This window comes from Gallus gallus, chromosome 1 (assembly GCF_016699485.2).
Source record: "Gallus gallus isolate bGalGal1 chromosome 1, bGalGal1.mat.broiler.GRCg7b, whole genome shotgun sequence".
Lineage (NCBI taxonomy): Eukaryota > Metazoa > Chordata > Aves > Galliformes > Phasianidae > Gallus > Gallus gallus.
This window is the reverse complement of record NC_052532.1, coordinates 4,094,938-4,112,283: the sequence shown is the minus strand read 5'-3', so window position 1 is coordinate 4,112,283 and position 17,346 is coordinate 4,094,938. Positions and strand designations below refer to the sequence as shown.

General features: G+C 49.6%; 1 protein-coding gene across 11 annotated transcripts in view; it reads right to left on the bottom strand.

Moving 5' to 3' along the window:
• Positions 1-17,346, bottom strand: part of PFKFB3 (6-phosphofructo-2-kinase/fructose-2,6-biphosphatase 3) — a 66,153-nt gene that overhangs the window by 14,850 nt on the left and 33,957 nt on the right. For 4 of the 11 annotated variants that reach the window (XM_046909154.1, XM_046909159.1, XM_046909158.1 and 1 more), the window contains 4 exons: positions 12,640-12,742; positions 5,728-5,845; positions 811-936; positions 435-531 (listed from right to left, as the gene is read on the bottom strand). In XM_046909154.1, the coding sequence (XP_046765110.1) occupies positions 435-531; positions 811-936; positions 5,728-5,845; positions 12,640-12,675 (377 nt within the window). In that variant the 5' untranslated portion in view covers positions 12,676-12,742. Of the gene's footprint in view, positions 1-434; positions 532-810; positions 937-5,330; positions 5,847-7,180; positions 7,342-12,639; positions 12,743-16,172; positions 16,240-17,346 lie in introns of those variants that run through there. The other 7 variants (XM_040654214.2, XM_040654231.2, XM_040654240.2 and 4 more) reach the window with 5 other exon arrangements.

Sequence of the window (17,346 nt, the reverse complement as noted above, 5' to 3'; positions counted from 1 at the left end):
CCCCTTAACCCCCCCTTTTTTTTTTTAATGATTTAGTACAAGATGCTTATGTCAAATGGCACACAGATCCCTGCAAAGAAGGTAAGTGAGGGAGGCCCCAAATCTACATTCTTCCCTCCCAGGTGAGGCCCTCAGCACACTAAAAAACCAAGCTGCTCTTCATGGCAGATGAAGAAGCAAAGGGCAAACACCACTGCAGAGCTCACACCCTCCATCACTGAGCCTGATGGTGATCTCAAGGTACCGGTGATGTAGGGATGCATTGGCAATCCTGACCTACCAAGCCCCAGCAGCTTCAATTTGTGCTTCTACATCAGGGAAATCTCAAGATCCAGCCCAGCCCTTCTGTCCATCACCCCAAAAAAACAGAGTAATCCCACTGTGAGCTTCATAACCCATGCAGGACACCAACAGCAGACAGGGTGCGTGCTTACCTCCTGACTTTCATAGCCTCTTCGTTGTCGGGGCGAAAGAAGTCATAGGAGCTGTAATGCTTCACTGCCTCACGGCGATACTCCCCCACATTGAAAACTGCAGGAGAAAGGTAAAAAATCATCAAACCCAGGAGAACACATCAGCTCAAATCAGTATGCAGCTCCCAGTAATAACCCTTTTTAGCAACAGATTGAGAAAAGACACGTTTAGAGTAAAAAGCTCAGGGATGTCTCTTTGTTTCAAAGGGATGGGAAAAATGGGGCATCTCCCATCCCGTGTGGGACAATGTCCCACCAGCAATAGGACTGAGGTCCTGTAGCACTTCCTGAGGACTGAAGCTGGTCCTTTCCCCCCAGCAGCCTGTGAACACCTCACCTTTTGTTGGGACACCGATCCAGTTGAGATAGCGAGTCAGCTTCTTGGAGATGTAAGTCTTCCCCCGGGCTGGGAGGCCAACCATCACTATCACAGTGGGGGAATTGGCAAGCTGTGGCCCACAGGCTATGAGAAGGAAGAAAAAGCAAAACACAAGCAGCTGTTAATCCACCAGCTCATCTTCCTCGTTGTTGGGCCAGCCTCCTCCAGGTCCTTTCGAAGTTACAGAAAGCCCAAAGCCTCTGCTCCATCTCCCCTGCATCCTCCACCCATGAGCCTCGATGACCAAAACCTCGAGCAGGGGAACCCACCGACTCAGTTTCACAATGGAATCTGCTGAATGAGCACATCAGAACTGGAGCATATGGTGGATGGCTCTACGAGTCATGAGTGAGACAACCGCCCCAATTAAGCCACACTGACCCAAATTCAGACCCAGCAGGACAAAGGAGAACATTTTGATGGCTGTAGAGGTACAGCTGGCTTCCCAAAGCATCTTGCAGGATCCTCTATTTCCCCATGAAGGGGAACACAACCCCTCATCCCTATGGTTGGCTGATCTTAGGAAAATCCAGAGGATGGTCTGAATTTGATTAGAATCATCAGCATATAAAAGCAGATACATGAGAATGATTTATCTCTTTTTCTCCTAAACCCAAGCTGCTTACTTTTTGTTATAAAGAGAGTCTTGTATCAAACAGGTAGAAATAAACCCAGAGTAATGACTGGCAAGTTGAAGACAACTCCAATTCAATAGAACTGCATGACCAAAATGCAGACAGCACAATGACAAAGGTAACCAGGAGAGTCACTTTTCTCCATAAATCCTTTAAAAAGGAAATTCTGGGGCAATGGACTGGTTCATAGGAAAGCACATATGGCAGCATCCCTCTGCCCTCCCACGTCACCAATGTTCACACGGCTCTACACATCAAGAGGCCAAGGCAGCAAGCCAAGCGCTTTACAGGCAGGAAGGGAAGATCTTAACGAGGCCTAATGGAATTTGGATTAGGCAGGCACCTTTCATACCACTCAGCATCACGTGCTGAGCCCTCCCGGCAAGGAGCAAGCCCCTCCAACGGGATTTCTCATCCACCCTTCAATCCTGGAAACCTCATGGGAAAGGAATGCGGGGAGTGAATGGCTGATGGCAGAGCCATAAAAATGTGCCTTAATTATGGGCTGTGAGCTGAGCTGCTCGCCTCGCTACAGGGCAGGTGGAATCCCAGGATGCAGCACAATTGGTGGCTGCCAAGGGATGGAGGCAGTGGGGAGGGATTGGTCTCAGGGATGGGCAAAAAACCTGAGAGGTATGCAGAGAGTATGCAAAGCACGTGGCATTTCCCTTCCAACAAACAAACAAAACCTATAGCCAAATTAAAGCCACACGTTAAAATGCCAGAACTGCAAAGAGCCACTCATCATCTGCTTGGCTATCTCGCCAAAGCAGAAAGGAGATGAGAAAGCCATCAAGAGGTGGGGTTTCTCCCTCTCCACCCACCCCCTTTAAGCCTTCTGCGTTCCTCGGGACAGTGCAGTGGGTCCCTTCGTGCAACCTGTCCCCTTGGGTGCCACATTTCAAAAGCCCAGGGCAGCTCAGCTCCCACTGACCTCAGTCGCAGACACTGATTTTGCACACTGGGACACCCAGGGGGCTGCCAGGTATCCAAAGGAAAAGGGCTTTCACTCTCTGAGCGTGGAAATACAGACAGAAAATATGTCTCATGTGCTCTAACAACTTGAGAGGGAAAGGAAAACAATTACACCTGAACAGATCAACTCCTCTGCTAGCAGACACAAGATATCAAAGACTGGAGCCAAGAGTGTTTCAGCAATTAAAATAATGGTGCTTAATGAGGGATGGGGACAATGCTGGGTACTGTTCGTGCCCCCTTCAGCTCCAAACAAATGGAACTGAGGCGGTCCCAGAGCTCCTGCCTGCAGGGGGGCAACAAAACCAAAGAGGAATCTCTCCCCAGATCAGTTTGCTATCAAATAGAAGACCCAGGTTCCCCCATACAGTGAAAAAGCACCTGGTTAGGAACCTAGAAACACTTCCCAGAGCTCCAGGTCAGTGGTGGGCTCAGCACATGCACCTACTTATCAGGAACCTGAGCCCAAATCCAGCAAAATCACAAAAGCCAGCCCTGAGCTCTAGGAAACTTTGCAGCAGGGATGAAACAGAACCCGTGTTTTGCTCCCAGTGCTTCACAAAGACCCAATTCATCATTCCTTTTCACCGCGCTGGAAAGCTATCAGGGTTTTCAATGCATATTCATTACTCATTATGGACAGCAGTCCAGGTAAGCCAAGGTCAGGGATGACTTTCAAAAGGCTCCAGCAGTGTACTTCATTGAATGGCTTTGGTTGGAAGGGACCTTAAAGCCCATCCAGTTCCAACCCCACTGCCATGGGCTGCTGCCACTCACCAGACCAGGCAGCCCAGGGCCCCATCCAACCTGGCATGAAGAACCTCCATGGATGGGGTACACACAACTTCTTTGGTCAGTCCACCCCAGTGCCTCACAATCCTCTGAGTAAAGAATTTCTTCTGAACATCTAACCTAATTTTCTTTGTTCTTAGTTAGAACTATTTCCCCTTATCCTGTCACTATCAGATCATGCAACCCCTCCTGCTTATAACTTTTCTTCCAGTACTGGAAGGCCACAGTGAGGTCTCCTCAGAGCCTTCTCCAAGCTCAACAAGCCCAGCTGCCCTAACCTATATGAAAAAACCACAGGACCTCATGCCTGGGAGCTGCTGAGAGCTCACTGGAGTGCAGAAGGAAAAAGAATAAAACCAAAAAAGGGAAATTTTCCTCTATAAATGGTTAAATAAAAAAGAGCCACCTCCCAAATCCATGTGCTTTTACTGCCTCTTTGTAGGCAGCGCTCCCACGTGCCTCCCCCTCCCAAAAACCCACTCCGCATCTTCCATGCCGCTCTCAAGATTCCCTTTTTTCCAGCCTTTTTCCTATTCCATTCTGCTGACACCTCCAAGGGACACATTCCTACGCCGCACATCACCGCAAGGAGCCCACAGACCCCACACCCACGCAATCCCTCCGCGTCCCACGTGCGGAGCGATGCGATGGAGCGGGGCCACCCTGCCTTCTCTCCCCCCTGCATCCCCCTGCCCGGCCCCTTCCCAGCCCCTACGTGAGCGACGTGCAGCCGGACCCCCATTGAATGGATCGCCGTCAGAGGGCCGGATGAAGGCACCGCCGCATCCATTCGAGCTGCCATGAGGACGGGAACAATCGGGCCAATTATTCCACGCGCAGAGCATCCACTCGGCGGTTTCCCGTTGATGCTCTGCGAGTTCCTCCTGCTTTTCCTCCCACCGCGACCGCAACAGCTTCACATCGAGCCTTTGTGTCCCTGTTCTTTGTTGCTGCCGAGGAATGGACGCTGCCTATGGGAAACCGCTGAGTTTCCAAAAGCCCAGTGGGGCTCTTTCCATAGATCGCAATGAATGACGCCCAAGCGTGGCTCGTTTCCACCCAAAATTAAAATAACTAGAAGCCAAGTTCATAACGAGCCGCTTAATATATTATTACAGCGCTAAGAAAACTCCGCCCTGTCAGAAACCAGCAAAAAAAAAAAAAAAAAAAGCCAAAACAACTCAGGAATTTCTTTCAGAGGTGTCAGCCCTTGAGAAAAATCATCATCGCACTCCAGCTGCAAAGCATTACACCGTTCCCACCCCTCACCCCCCCCACCAGTCCCACTAAAAGCAAAGCCCTGCGGCCATCCAGATGTTGCAGAGCGCCCTTGGAGCTGCTCGCACAGATGCGCACGGGGCACAGCACCCCTCACGGCGCAGCCATCCAAATGAATGCCACTCAGAATGCGTCCCTTTGTTTTCCTTCAAACGGGCCAACTTTCCAACCATCGAGAAAACCATCGGAAACACTGATTCGCCCAACCGCCTCCATCCTCCTCCAGGGTTGTAAAGTGCCACCTCTCCTCCCTCCCTCCCTCCCCAACCCCCCCTTCCCCCCGCAGCCCTATGGATTCCCACAGCCGCCCATTGGGGAATCCCACGGAGCTGCCCTAGCGGCAGCTGTCAGCTGAGGGCGAGCGAATCAGTGCTGCGATCCACGCCACAGAGGCGCCCACGCGTTCACCTGTACTTATAATAATAAATATTCCATTTTATTCTAAGCACGGACCTCACTTTTGAACAGCCGCATTCATTCCGAGCTTTGGTGCAAGGCTCGGAAATGCCATTTTTTGCCCACTGCCCCCAAAATCACTGCAGGACATAAAAAAGGATTAACCTCCCTGCTCTCCTCTAACCCTCCTATCTCACCCTTAGCACAGCACAGGGATGAGCAAGCCTCATTTTCCTAAACCCGCTGCTCTAAACCTCCCCCCTACAGGCTCTGAATTCATCGCTAAAGGCTCTGATTTGATCACCACGCATCCAAGCAAAGAAAAATCCAACCTCCCACATGGCGTAAAGCAGCCCGAAAATCCCGGCGGATTTAAACAGGGAGCCCGTTTTAGCGACCTACCCCGTAGCCTTTATAATCCCACGGGCATTACGGGGCGGAGGAAGAAGGGAATGAGGCCACGCGTGTCCCGTGGGGCCGCATCCCGGAGCGCTGTACCTTCCTCCGACCGCCGGGGCTGGAAATGAGTCACGGGCCGGCGAAGAGCGGAGGCATGGACACGTCGCACCGCACGGGTAACACATACAACACAGCGAACGCAGCGTTACACAGCACAGGTGATAGAGACGCTACCGCATATTGCACGCCGTATGTGAATATAAAGGGGATGCGCCGACATCGCCACGGCTCGCCCCATCCGGCAGCATCGCGCAGGAGGGATGCGGGGCTGCTCCCATCCCACGGCTGCGATGCTACGACCGCCCCCCAGCATCCCCCCCGTCCCCGTGCCCGTACTCACAGCGGCGGGGCAGCGCCGGGCGGTTGTCATTGGGCAGCCAGATCTTCTGGATGCGGCTCTGCGTCAGCTCCATGGGCATGGTTAAAACAAAGGTCTTTTTGCGCTGCTCCGCGGCCACCTTGGGGCGTTTGCACGGGGTGGGAAGGGAGAAAAAAAAATAAAAAGGGAGAGGGGAAAAAGGTAAAATAAAAACGATTCGCTGCTCGGAGGGTGCAGGGATGGGGGTGCGGGCACCGCGCGGTCACCGCGTGCACAGGAGGAGGACGAAGCGCTGATCTCAACAGCAAAACGCAAAATAATAACAACTACAATTAATTAAAAAGATGGGCTTTTCTCTTTCCGCTTTAAAAGTCAAACCCCTCCAGCAGGCAGCAGCAGCAGGAAAGGGGTTGGAAGAAACACCGAGCAGCAGCTCTCCCTCCGTCCCCTCCTCGCACTGAAGCCGGCGCGACTCCGGCACCGCCTATTTGTAGCCCGGGGGGGCCGGCAGCGGCTCCACGCCCCCGGGGGCGGTCCGGGGGGGGGAGCAGCGCTGAGCTGCTGCGGAGGGCGGAGCGGAGCGGAGCTGCCGCCTGGTGAGCGTCCCCCGCACTGCAGCGCGGACAAAGGCGGTGCCGCTGTGCCCCCCCGGCAGGCTTTGTTCGGGGCTGGGTGGGGTGCAGGTGGTGGGGAGGGATGGGAGTGAAGGGTGAAGGTGGGGGTGTTGGAATAATGGAGTCGGAATGAAAGAGTGGAAGCGGGACGTGAAGAGAGCGGAAGGAAAAATGTGGACGAGGAAAGCAAAAGCTGAAACGGAATGGCAGTAAGGCAAAGAAGGAGAGGAGAAAAAAAAGCAGGAAAAAATGTGAGGAAGCAGAAGTGAAACGCAAATAAATAAAGCAGGGATAAAGTGCAACTGAAAGGCAGGAATTGAACTGAAAAGAAAAGCAGAAATAAAGTGCAACGAGGTAAAGCGGGACTCTAAGAAATAAAGGTGAATGCAAAAAAAAAAAAAAGGTAGAAAATGGGGGAAAAAAAGCAGAAAAATTGCACACAAAAAAAGGAAAAAATGAAAAAAAATACAGGAAAAAAAGGAAGAAAAATGAAAAAAAATGCAGGAAAAAAAGGAAGAAAAAATGAAGAAAATAGAGCAGAAATAAAGTGGGATTAAAAAAAAAGCAGGAATTTAAATGTAAAGCAGAAATAAAATGCAAATGAAGGAGAAAAATGCAAATAAAGTCCAGCGAAAGAAAATGACGAAATGAAGCAGAAATGCAAATAAAGCAGAAATAAAAAGTAAAAAAAAAAAAAAGCCCTAAAATAAGAAATAAAAATTAAAACGTGAAATGGAGCGAAGCTAAAAAAAAAAGAAAGAGAAGGGAAAAAAAAAAAAAGACTGAAGCAGAAATTGACTTAACAAAAAAAAATTATAAAGTTAAAATAAGGCGAAGGAAAGCGGTTGCGAATAACGTACGAGGGATGGGACGCGCAAAGGCGCGCTGCGGTGCGCGCATCCCGCGCGGGGGGGGCGGCGGCCGGCGGGGCTGAGGGCGCCGCACGTCGCTCACGTCGCACATGGCTGAGCCGGGCAGGGCCGCCTCCTCCCCCCGCGGGGATCCCGCGCCGCTCCGCCTCTTCCCGCCCCGCTCCGCGCAGCGCCGTCGGCCCCGGAATGAGGGAGAGCGGTGCGCTGTGCGCTGCGTGGAGTTCTTTGCTACGCGATGCATCCCCGCGTCATTACAGACATCGTTAACCGTCTGCTGCATTGCCGCGGGTTGACCTGTCCGCTTGAAAGGAAAACGTGTGAAGCTGCATTAACAACCCGAATAAATGCTTTTCTGTGTGTCCCGCTCCCCCCCCAGTAATTAAATATGTTGTCACCCCCAGAAAGAATCCCTTCGGGGATATGCAGCCCCCGTGCAATGAGGGGGACCTAAGAGGGGTCCTGGGTGGCCAATGCGTAAACCTGATGTACCTCATGGCTGGAAATGCCACATATCTGCTTGTATAGTTGTTAATGCAAATACTGCATGGAGATTTAAATGCCAAGAAGTAGCATCTGGGGTTCTGTTCTATTCTAGGTATATATATTCAGGTTGCCCAAGGATGTTGTGGATGCTCTAACCCGGGAGGCATTCAAGGCCAGGCTGGATGTGGCTCTGGGCAGCCTGGTCTGGTGGTTGGTGACCCTGCACATAGTGGGGGGGGGGGGCTGAAACCAGATGATCATTGTGGTCCTTTTCAACCCAGGCCATTCTATTATTATATTATATATACATATATATATACGTATATATAATCCTCTCTTTATACTCCTCTCTATATAATGCTCTGTGTTATTCTATATACCTAAGATACGATATTTTCATCCTTCCTATAGATTCCTCTCTATATAATCCCCTATATTATTCTATATATAGTATACCAGATATTGTGCTATTTATTTCCTTCCTTTCTCTCTATATAATCCTCTATATTATTCTATATATATATATTGTATTCAATATTATTATGTTTTCCTCCCATAGAAGCAAAGCTGGTGTATATTTTTATAAACCCAGAAGCAATATATTTTTAGCTGCCTCCCTATATGGAACTGAGATGGATGGGGCAAAACAACGCACGGTGCCTTCCCCTGCTATGCAGGGTAAGTCTATTTGTGGGCAGAAAGAGAGGGTGGGGAAAAAAAAGCTGCTGTGAGGGAACTGGAAAGGATGCTGAGATTTGGGATGCGGGAAGGTATGAAGGTGGGGATGGGAGGATGGCTTTTACACAGCTGGTCCTAAAATCACCACCCTGGTAACGTTGAGAGGAGGGGGAGGAGAGCAAACCTCCGCCTGAGCAAAAATCACCGTCGCTTCAAATTAGATCCACCTTGTAATTCTTGGCTAAAGACGGCCGGATAACTGGAGCGGAAAGCCAGACCATCCTTAAACTCCTAAATAAGTGGCCTGGTTTTCAAAGGCATGAGCAGCCAGCTGCTGCCAGGGAGGTCAGCTGGAAGGAGCATCATTACTATTTATAAGGCAAGCTGATTTGTAAGGGTGGGGCAGCGTGAGGTGCGTGGGGAGGTGTAAAAAGGGAATGGCTTGAGATCTGCAGGTGCTGGATGGGCTGCAATGACCTTGAGGGTCTACGGGCAGTGGGGGTGGAGGTGGGAGTGTGAAATCCCAATTCCCTGAGAGCAAAACCTATGGTGATGATAGGTTGTTAGCATCTCTGCTGCCAAAGCCCAAACTCCTCCATTCCCTGCTTTGTGTCCCTGCTGATCGAGCAGCTCATCCCAACGTGATGTGACCCAAAATCAGAACCTCAAGTCCCCATCCCCTTATGGATGGCAGCCAGCCACCCTGGCACTGCTCCCATGCCATCAAAATGCAGGGAACGGCAGCCCCAACTCTGACTAAGCTGTGATTCATCACCCTTTCCTTTTCTTTTTCTTTTTCTTCTTCTTTTCTTTTTCTTTTTTTTCCTTTAATGGAAACTTGAAAGCGTGAGAGCTATTCATGCCTACGCTCAGTGCAACAAATCTCTTTGTGATGAGGCATTGAGGCGATGGGGTGCAGTTTGTGTGATGCTCAGGGGGGTCTGGGAAGACAGATGGAATCATACAATCATTAAGGTTGGAAAACACCACTAAGATCATCTCAACCAACCATCAAATGGTGTTACATCAGATGGAGATAGCCGTGACGTTACAAGTCCCAGTATCCAACCTGCTCCTATGATTCTATGACTTCTGCATGGTTAAAATTTGGAGATGGTGGGTCAGAGTTGGGCTGCTGTCACTGTAAGGATGCAGCTCTGTGTGAGCTTGGCAGCAGTTCCCAGCACAGCTTCAGTTTACCAATCTGTGAGTTGGGCACAGTTCTCTCTGGTTGCAAAATTCAACCAGCAGCTGCCCAAAACCTTGCCATTGCCCTAAAGACACCACGTTGCAACAGAGAAAATTACTCATCTGGGATAGCGGAGGGGCATTTGTAAACAGGAGTTGAAAACAAACTCTTCTGCTTCCAGAAAGTGTCAGCAGGACCTTGGAGGAGCCAAGAAAATTGTTGCAATGTATTGAGGGAAATGGGGGCTTTTATGAAGACAGGGACCAAGAGGTTGTGTCTTCCATTCACTGCTGGCAGTGCTTTCTGGGGGGACCCTGCAAGCATTTGCAAAAGGTGTGCAGAGTGGAAGGGTTTGCATTGGAACACTGCGTGCTTGGGGCTGAGCTCCGTTCTCCCAGCCACACGCAAACACCCAACAAACCCATTCCCCCATCCAGGAACAGGCTGTCCGGGTTTTAACCTATTGCACTCTGCTATTGGACCTGGTGTGCTAAGGGAATGTCATCCTTCCCCAACAGTAAGCAATCTCCAAGCACTGAAATACGCCAAGCAAACGTTCCGGGCTGCCCAGTGCACATCCGTTGCTGCAAGCAGTGGCTTTTCTTAAAATAGCTGCAAGCAGAGAAGGGAAAATAATTCAGATGGGTTCAGGCTTGAGAAACAAGTGCTGATATTGAGAGGGGGAATTCCCCACAGAGGAACAACTCATTGCCCAACCCCAATGTACCAACACCAGCTCAGCACCATGTTGGGAGCTGCTCTTACCTTGGAGCTGCAAAAACAGAATCATAGAATCATAGAATGGCTTGGGTTGGAAGGAACCTCAAGGATCATGAAGATCCAACTCCCCTGCCACAGGCAGGGCCACCAACCTCCACATTTAATACCAGACCAGGCTGCCCAGGGCCCCATCCAACCTGGCCTTGAATGCCTCCAGGGATGGGGCATCCACAGCCTCTCTGGGCAGCCTATTCCAGCACCTCACCACTCTCTCTGTAAGGAACTTCCCCCTGACATCCAACCTAAATCTTCCCTCCTTCAACTTAAAACCATTTACAACTAAATATAGCTCTTAGCAATGACCAAGCAACAAGTGGCAAAGAAAATCCGCCTTGTGCACGTGAGCTCTCTTGCAGCAATAGGTGCAGGAAAAAGGAAAAAAGAAAACTCACATCAGTGCCTTGCAGCAAAGTGATATGCCTTAAAGCTTCCTTTAAATGCTTTTTTGGGCTGTATTGAACAAGTGTTTCTGGTTGCTTCTGCTCAGCTCCTGCTCTGAGCCCTGCTGCATGCAGTTGCCATTGCACTGGGTGCGATGCAGAAACTATTTCAGGACAGTAAATTCTGCCTGAAGCCATCCCTCCATCTTGGAGGACTTTTTTGTTTATTTCTCTTTTTCAGACAAAAGGATGAGGGTTCAAACCTAGTTAGCACCTGGTTTACAGCAAAGGGCTTTGCAAAGGGAGGACAGCAGTGCTGTGGGTGGGGTGCTGGTGATAACTGGGTGAGTTAAAGGCAGATAGTTTGGGAAATGGGAGTTGCAAACACATTGCCTGACCATGATGAATGTGTGGGAAGGATGAGAGCCTGGTTTAAACCCAGTTCCCCAAGCTAGGAGCAAAATCCTCAGGGATCCTTCTGTCAGGGGAGTGACAGGTCCCTGGGAAGTCCCCATGGGGCCAGATGAGGGTGTAAGGTGGACTGCAAAGGAGCCTTCCATCCCCATGTTCCTGTTTAAAATCTCAGGGATGATGTTTCATTCATGGACCCATCTTGCCTAAACCAACGAATCGGATACAATTGCATCTTTTCTTCCAAGCTACTATAATGTTTTCCCATGGAAAGCACCAGGAGGAGGTGCCTATGGCTCACCTGTGAGAGCACCCTGTGGGGCACTAACTGAGGTTACAGTCTGAACCTCTCCTGTAAGTCTCAAGAAAGAAAACTAAGTTGAACATAACATTCTGAACCTGCAATGTCTACCAGAGCAGGAACATTTCTCAACGCTGCCTGAAAGTCTGCTCAGAAATGAGTCCAAGAGGTTTGAGCAATGTCCTGTGAAAGTTCCTGACCTCACAAGGCAAGAGCAAAACAGATTTCACCCCATAAACTGCTAAATCAGACAGATGGCTGACTCCCTGGGCTGCAGAGATAGACACAGGGTTTTCAAATGGTCAGAGGGCAATCGCATGGCAAGCAGTTGGGAATATTCCAGGCTTGGGAATCTGATATAGTTTCTACTTGGCATGAAATCTGTCTGTAGAACTTCAAGCTTGGTCCCAACAGAATGGGTCAAAGGGTGCAGATACGGCCAGAGCCAAACTCCGGGTGGTGGCACTGCCACTGACTCCACAATATTCACAATTAGCCTGGCACTGGGCTGCACCTCCTCCTCCCAGGTACCTCCAGTTATATCAAACCAACATCTCCCAATTTGTCCCCATGCTTTTTTCCAATGGGAAATCCCTCACTGAAGCCTTGGGGTTGATTTAGTGTGTGATGCCACAAAATGCCACCTTACTTCAGGTGACCTGGTTCCTTACCAAGATGCCACAGTCCCCTCAGACAGAGCATCCAGCACAAAATCCTGCTAGTTGGAAAGAAAAGTGTTTAGGGGATTACTGTATCCCAGGTGAGCCAGATCAGACAGCACCTGCCCTGCTGCCACATATGCTGCCATATGCTACCACAGTGCCTTCTCCGTGCGCATCAGCAGAAATGGGGTCACACCACCATCCACACCTAATCTCAAGTGATACAGCAAGTCAAAGATCCAGCCATAACCCCACTCTTTTGGGGGCAGGTTGTGTTAATTAGGAGCTTAATCGCCAGCCCAGTAGTGCATGTGGGATGCAGCCCTCCAGGTGCATAGGGAACACCCTACGGAGCAGCCCATTCAACCTATTTAAAGTGCAAGATGGTCACCCTCCGGAAATCACAGCCTCTCATTATCCTGTGGACTCTGCTATCGAATTATTTCCTAACATCTTATTTGCACCTGCTTTTCATTAAGGGCCTGGATCGTTATCTCATCACTGCAGATTATTAAATCCAACAATGGCAAAGGCTGTGGCCTTTCTTTCTGGGACTGACTCACCTTGTGATGTAACAGGGACAACCTCAGCATCGCCATGGCAACCACTGGGCTTCTCAAAGAGTACTGCTGTCATGAAGCCAGATGCTGGGGGACAGTGTGGAATCTCTCAAAGAAGTGGGAGAAATTACAACACAGTCACAGAACTGCAAATATTAAAAGTTAGCCCCAGGGCAGCTGGGGTTAGGGAGAAAAGCAAAGAGGAGGGAAATTGAGTGGTTGGCATTCCTGAAGCTTGAGGAGCTACTTGTAGGTGCAGATTAATCGCAGCCTGGGTAAAAGGATATTCTTTTAATCTCTGCCATCAACCCCTGCTGATATCAGTATGGGTCCCAGTGTTAGTTCTTTTATCAGTAGGTGATAAAACACCATTCTACTGATACAGGTTGCTTTGTTTACTACCAGGTAACATCCCAGGAGGATCTGCTCCCTTTGGAGCATGGCTTCTGCCCACTGTCACATCCACACCCACAGCATTTGGGAAGGATTGATGTCATTTGGGTGGCTACAAGAATCTGGGCACCTTTGTCCATTTCTACCTCCCATGGAGAGAAACAGACACTCCCAGAGCAATTCACTTGACCTGCTACGGATATTGGTTGTAAATCAGGCCAAGCTGTGTCCTGGGGGTGTCTGCAGCCTGTGAGCATGGAGGTAGACATTAGTGCTGTCTACAGCTAAAGCTATCATATGCAAAGCTTGGTGGGCTCCAGCTTGGTGGGCTCCAGAATGAGGTGATCCGAAACACAATTCCTCATTCCTCAAGGCACAATTCACACGGGGAGTCAGGAAGAAGCTTTGATGAGGAGTTGCATTTCGAAACTGCGTACGTGCTGGTGATCTTTCCACACCCTTGTGAGCACATCTGCCATATCGACAACTCGCTCGTCCCTGCTTCCTTGCAGAGCTGGAGTGATACAGGTGATTGTTGCCCAACAGCATCCCACACATCTCAGCTCCAAAAGCCATGTTTGGGACCAACACCACTGCTTGGGTTGAGCTGTTCCTTGGGTCAGCCTCCCTAAAGGTTCACCTCTCCATTTGACTGATGGAAACTGCAAGCCATCAAGAAGCAAGGAGCTCTCAGTGTCCCAGTTCTGCTTTTAAACCTGAGACCTACAGGGACTGCTCCTAGGACGTCTGTGAAAACCTAAGGAGGGGTTAAGGTCAACAGGTTGAAATTCAAACTTGGAAAATCCACAGCTACACTGAAATAATGTCCAAGAATCAGCCAGCTGAAAAGCCACTGTGAAATGGCAAAGACTTCTGAATTCTCTGAACCAAGAACAGAAATAATCAGGAGATGTAAGACTCTGGTTGAGGACCTGCTTGTCACACAATGGGCATCCCCATTTTGTTTTTCCTTTCATTGACATCTTCCAATCAGACATGAAATATATTTACTTGGAGTTTTGGGACAAGCTGAAATAATGCAGGGAGCTGCTGCCAAATATATTTTCTCAAGTATATTTATGATTTTTTATCTCACAATGGCACGCTGTTAACAAATTCTCAGGGAAAACTCAGATGGAAGAGCATTGGCTACTCCATTGGCCATGAGTTGTCCCCGCTAAATATGATGGAAAAAGGTGGAAAACACATATTCATTATAACTGCTTAAACATTTCTGGTCACATTACCCATCAGGAAACCAGAGCAAAACTCCTTGTCTTAAGGAGGCTGCAATTCTACCTTCCTCCTCCTCAAATCCCAAACGAATGACTATAGGAGATGTGCGTTTATCTCACATGTTCATCCACACCGTGTCAGTGAGCCCAGCATGTCTCCGATTGAGCCTTCAGAGACAGGAAGGTCAGAGCGAGGGTTTCACATTTCCCAGCCCGGCTGTTTACTCAGTGTTCAGGCGGCATTAAAACAACTGCTAGAGCACGGCCTGAGTCAACACAAGCTCCGACAGCCGCCCAGGCAGGCTCTCCTGCCAACTTCCCAATAAAGAAAGTGAGCGGCGCTCAGGCTGAAGGCACGACCTTCCTTTGCTTCCTGTCACGCTTTTGTCGCCTGGGCTTGCATAATCCAAGGCACCAAAGTGATTGGCCCTTGTGGATGCCCCGTGGATTGGACAGACCCTTGGGTTGCACAGACTCTTGGGTCAGACAGACTTTTGGGTCAGACAGACTCTTGGGTTGCCCAGCCCATGCACTGAGTCAATGGGAACCCCAGTCTCCTGCACCCACTGGGATGCAGACGTTCACAGAGCCCAGAACATTTCCCAAAGCTGCCAGCTATGCAAGATAAAGGTCGTCGCTACTGAGGACCCCACCAGTGTGAGATGAAGGCAGCTCAAAAGACCTGAAAGCCCACCTCCGTGCAGCCCACCAAACCCAGATGAGCATAGCTCCTTTGGTTATGGAACACGTGCTGGGTCACATGTGATAGCCTTCTGATGCTACTTAAAAATCTGGTCCTTTTGCATTCAGACAGACTCAGGTCATCGATGAAGCGGGGTGACTAAGTCCTGGCACTGGCGCACACCAGCCACATCCCACACTGCTTTGTTTTGTCTTGTTTGCTGTTAGCCACTATGGCCACAGCACCAACCCAACCCCACGGCTGCAATCCACAGCCCAAACCAGAAAAGGTAATCACAGATTTTCCAACATGTAGCACTCAGACAGTAAATCCCTACCTAGAAAAGGCCAGTTTCCACCCAAGTATCCTCTAGCAAGAAGTTATGAAAACTGCTGTCATTGCAACAACAATTTGTTGAGCGTTTTTTAATGTTTTATAAAATCACGTTCAGATTCATAATGCTGATGTGTTTGACTTGGATTGGTTTCTGAGCAGCTCAGCTGCGCCCAAAAATTACCAAAAAAAGCAGCAATTAGAGGCAATTTCATGCTTAATAGAACCAAAGACTTTGCAGACCGTGCTCCCCTGTGCACGTGTTATGCCCAATTGCTGAGGTGGAAACCCATTGCCCGCTTTTGGCAAAGAAACCTCAAAGAAACAAACAAACAAATCACTGCTGACAGGTGACTCTTCCACCTCGACTCATCCTTCTCAGGGCACGGTTCAACAACACAGAGATTTTGGTGTCAAAGCTGCTTCGGAGTTCTCCTTCCCACCCCAAAGCCTTGTCCTTAGCTGTTAACTGCACCCAGCATTCCAGCTGGGAAATTGACATAGATGGAAAATAACTAACAGCTTTTGTTTCTTGTGGTTTTTATAATGATAGGAAAAATTTATTCTCAGAAAGAGCGGTGATGCATTGGCACAGGCTGCCCAGGGAGGTGGTGGAGTCACTGTCGCTGGAGGTGTTCAGGAAAATGGCAGATGTGGCACTGAGGGATGTGGTTAGTGAGCATGGTGGGGATGGGTCAGCAGTTGGACTGGATGACATCAGTGGGTCTTTTCCAACCTTGATGATTCTATGATCCCTCAGTGCTGGGGCTCCCTTGGGCTGTCAAAGCCCAAATCTCAGCCCAGCCACATCCTGCTGCTCCCATTAGAAATCCTTCACTAATCAGAGGGTTTTCTAAGAAAATTGTTGAGCAAGATTAAAACCAACAACTCACATCTCTGCCATGGGCAGGTTAGGGTCTTCTATTGGCATCAAGATTGGACGCTCCTCTGGCTCATACCCTATAAAGGGACAAGTTTCCCTTAAATAAATATATATCAATGACTTAGGATCTTTTGTTCTCCATTCATGCAGCAGTGCCCATTTGTACTTTTAGGGGCAGAATAATTCAGTTTCCCAGAGCTGGTTGCAAACAAACGCCCTGCACTGCAGTTTCTGCCTGTTGTTTACCAAACTGTCCTCAAGCTTTCCTAGAATTCCTTCCTTTGCAGAGGAAACCCAAGCACCAGCAGTGGCTGCTCACGCTCCCTTCGCGTGCTGGCAGCCAGAGGGACTCGAGGTTGGGAAGTAGAGGCAGCGTTTCCTCCCAGCGCACACACGCGAGTGGGGCGTGCACAATCCATGCAGCTCTGCAGGCTCACACGTGCTTGGGAGTGTTGCATTGGGCCGTCCCCTGCATGGCAGTGAGCTCTGTGTAGCCAAAAAAAGAACGTGTAAACAAGTTTACCCTGCTGCCCTGCTAAAGTGCTCTCCCCAGGTCAGTTTGGGTAAGCCAGCTGCTAAGTGGAGTGCTCGGGGTTTTGGCTCAGGGAGGGGAATCAATCATTTTGGCTGGAAGGGTGTTGTGTGTCAGCTGGTTAACCTGAGCCCTGCTGAGACCCTGCACAGAATCCTGGTGCTGAGGGCAGTGCTTCCTTTTTCCAGCAAATTCATTGCCTATTCCCCATCCCCAGAGCAGCTCCATTCCTAACCAGGTCATTTAGCAAGGGGAAGTTTGTCCATCTCACACTGTGCGCTCTGATTTCAAATAATGCAGTCTGGGGCTGGATGAACAAAGCTTTCCCTGATATCCAGCCTAAACCTCTCCAGGTGGGGTTTTAACCCCTTACTGCTACCCAAAAGGGTAAAAGCTCTATGTCACATTGCTGTAAGGCACAGAGCAGCGATGCACAACAGGACGACCCTGCCCTGTGACAAGGGACACAGTGCCACATGCTCCAGCACGGACAGGCTTGATGCAAAGAGTGCTAGATCTGTAGATAAGATAAGGTAAGATAAGATAAGGGATTTGGACTGCTGCCACACTGCTGTTGGAAAGGAGCTGGCAGCGTGACTGCAAGCACTGCTAGGTGCATGTGATGCTGAGCAGCCAGGATTGCATGCATCTC